Here is a 3,514-nt window from a genome sequence, read left to right on the forward strand (position 1 = left end):
AAAAGGTTGTCAGTACATTGAAAGAAGCTGTGTGTCTGTGAGAGTTATTAATACGGAGTTTTTCGTTAAGGAAGCACATATATAAACACCCTTGTTATAGATTAGACAATTGCTCTATATAAATCTATGCTTTATATAGATTAATTCATTTAATCCTCACAAAAGTATGAAGGCAGTGTTATTGTTCCCAAATTACCAATGCAGAGACTGAGGCCAAGGGGTGCAGCAACTTGCCCGTGTTAGCGTAGTCAGTAAGTGCTTACCTGGGACTCACACATGCTGTGTGGTGCCAGAGTCCACCAGGCATCCGTCTCTAAGCTGAGAAACCTCTATGGTAGCTTGTTTTTTAGTTTTACGTATTAAGTAGATTCTGGACAAAATTGCACAGAGGAAAGAAAACTTGAAGGGAAAGTGAGCTACATGATAAGAAATATCTTCATTTGGACTGGAAAACACATCCAAAAAATGAGAGGCAAGGAAATTTTGCCCTTCTTTTGTTTCTGATTATGGGAAGAAAAGGGAGATAAATGGGAAAGAAAGAAATTGAGGTCATTTCCTTTTCAAGGATTCACAAAAAAGAAGAAAAAGAAAAGAAAAGAAAGAAATTCAACAGTAACATGATTATATGGTAAGTATATGTGTAACATTTTAAAAAGCCTCCAAACTGTTTTCTAAAGTGGTTGTATGGTTTTACATTCCCGCTAGAGTTCCAGTTTCTCTATATCTTCAACCAGTTTTGATATACCAGTCTTTTTTATTTTAGTCATTCCAATACATGCTGTTTTCTAATTTACGTTTCCCCAGTGATAAATGACATTGAGCATCTTTTCACATACTCATTTGCTATCCCTATACCTTCTTGTTGAAGCATCTATTTAAATTATTTGTCCTTTTTTAAATTGTGCTGTTTGTTCTCTTCTTATTGAATATGAAGAGTTATAGCCATTCCACATCTAGCTATCTACCCAAGAGAAATGAAAACATATGTCTACACAAAGACCTGAACACAAACGTTCATAGCAGCTTTGTTGGTAATGGTCAAAACCTAGAAACAACTCAAATGTCCATCAGCAAGTGCATGGATAAACAAACTGTGGCATATCCATACAATAAAAAGGAACAAAATAGCAGTACACACAAAACCATGGATGAATTTTATGACTAAAAGAAGTCAGAGCAAAAAAAATACATATAGTAGGATTTCATTGATAGAAAATTCTAGAAAACACAAACTACTGTATAATGACAGAAAACAGATCAGTGGTTGTCAAAGAGAGAAGAGTAGAGGGGATGGATTACAGAGGGTCACAAGGACACTTTTTGGGTGATAAATGTATTCACTGTCTTAACTGTAGTGATGGTGTTATAGGTATATATTTATGTTAAAGCTTATCAAATTACACACATTAAATATATGCAGTCTAATGTATGTCAATGATAGCTCGGTAAAAATTAATTTTTAAGAAAGAGATTTAAACAATGAACAGAAGAGAAGCTCTGAGTAATACTTTTATTTCCATAGCTGAGGAGCTGTTCACTGGCCAGGGATTTTGGTACCTAAAGTAGATTAAAGTGAAGGTAGAAACAAAGAGGTTCCCTTACAGAAGAATAAAGCAACAGAGAAGAATTTTATGGCTTTAAAGTTTTCTAATTTTTCATGGAACTAAATTTGTGATTTTAAAAGGGGGGTGGGAGCTTCTGTAGAGTTCAATCCAGAGGGGACCATTTTGCAGATAGGTGTTCTTAGAACAACTTAAACGGAGCATTCAGTCTTCAGGGGGGAAACCCTGCAACCCTGTGGAAGTCAAAGTGTTCTGGTCACACAAAATAAGAATGGGCTTATTCACACATGAAACTAACTCCACTTTTATATTTCTTATGCCACAAAAGTCCCTTTCTGAATATTTAGCAGCCACCTCTGTTTATCTTGCACACTTAGAACTTATATACTTAGAACATTATTGTTATACATCTTCTAAAATATTTATAATTTACAGAAAAGAATAAATGCATGCTTGTGTAATAAGATGTCATTTTGGATGCATTAGCAATAACCTCATGTGACGGTAATACCTCACAAATTTTCAGACCTAATACCTGAATCTATAAACCTGAATCCATTATGGGAGAGTAAACACTTTCTGAAATAACATTATTTTTTTTTCCATGATACACAAGAAAGGAGAAACATGATTCAATGGAGTTAGGAAATGGCACCAGAGTAAAAGAATTTATATTTCTGGGACTTACTCAGTCACAAGACCTGAATTTGGTCCTATTTCTTTTTTTATGTTTTGTGTACATGACAACTCTGCTGGGAAACCTCCTCATCATGGTCACTGTGACCTGTGAATCTCGCCTTCACACCCCCATGTACTTCCTGCTCCGCAATCTAGCCATCCTTGACATCTGCTTCTCCTCTATCACTGCTCCGAAGGTCTTGGTGGACCTTCTGTCACAGAAAAAGACCATATCTTATACAAGCTGCATGACACAGATATTCTTCTTCCACCTCCTCGGTGGGGCAGACATTTTTTCTCTCTCCATCATGGCATTTGACCGCTACGTGGCCATCTCCAAGCCCCTGTGCTATGTGACCATCATGAGTAGGGGGAGATGCACAGCCCTCATCGTGGCCTCCTGGGCCGGGGGCTTTGTCCACTCCATCGTGCAGATTTCCCTGTTGCTCCCACTCCCTTTCTGTGGACCCAATGTTCTTGACACTTTCTACTGTGATGTCCCCCAGGTCCTCAAACTCGCCTGCACAGACACTTTTACTCTTGAGCTCCTGATGATTTCCAACAATGGGCTGGTCACCACACTGTGGTTTATCTTCCTGCTTGTGTCCTACATAGTCATCTTGATGATGCTGAGGTCTCACAGTGGGGAGGGCAGGAGGAAAGCCATCTCCACCTGCACCTCCCACATCACTGTGGTGACCCTGCATTTCGTGCCCTGCATCTATGTCTATGCCCGGCCCTTCACTGCCCTTCCCATGGATAAGAGCATCTCTGTCACCTTCACTGTCATCTCCCCTCTGCTGAACCCTTTGATCTACACTCTGAGGAACCAGGAGATGAAGTCAGCCATGCGGAGACTGAAGAGAAGACTCGTGCCTTCTGACAGGAAATAGAAAAAGAATCCCCAACTCTTCATCACCAAGGACATCTTTTATTATTTTTCCATAGAATGATATTTATATACTCAAATACATTGTCAGTAAACCAACTACACTTACTATGTAACAATTTATTTTCCTGTTTAGTTAATAGCAACTGATAACCCAAGCTTCTGTTCAGCCTGAAGTAACTCATGTTACAGGATTGAGCTGACCAGTATTTTTCCACTCAAAGACCTAGGTCACAATATGTCCATCAAGATAACTATAAGGCAGGCAGATAGGCCGATGAAGTCCAACTCTTCTTTCAGAAGATAAGGAAATATTTAAGTCCAGAGAGGTAAAATAATTAGTTCAAGGTATATCAAGTTAAATACAGAGGCATCTTCAGGTCCT

The 3,514-nt window shown here is 38.6% G+C and overlaps 1 protein-coding gene across 1 annotated transcript; it reads left to right on the forward strand.

Annotated features, from left to right (window-relative positions):
* The first annotated feature begins 2,197 nt into the window (after positions 1–2,197).
* Positions 2,198–3,133, forward strand: LOC138384544 (olfactory receptor 4D11). The gene has a single exon (XM_069470061.1). It carries the CDS (start codon positions 2,198–2,200, stop codon positions 3,131–3,133), a length of 936 nt encoding a protein of 311 aa, XP_069326162.1.
* Positions 3,134–3,514: the final 381 nt, after the last annotated feature.

The sequence above is a fragment of the Eulemur rufifrons genome, chromosome 6 (assembly GCF_041146395.1).
Source record: "Eulemur rufifrons isolate Redbay chromosome 6, OSU_ERuf_1, whole genome shotgun sequence".
Taxonomy (NCBI): Eukaryota; Metazoa; Chordata; class Mammalia; order Primates; family Lemuridae; genus Eulemur; species Eulemur rufifrons.

What these genes read in the sequence shown, in the direction of transcription:
- LOC138384544 (XM_069470061.1), top strand. Translation starts at nt 2,198, where the DNA reads ATGGAGTTAGGAAATGGCACCAGAGTAAAAGAATTTATATTTCTGGGA.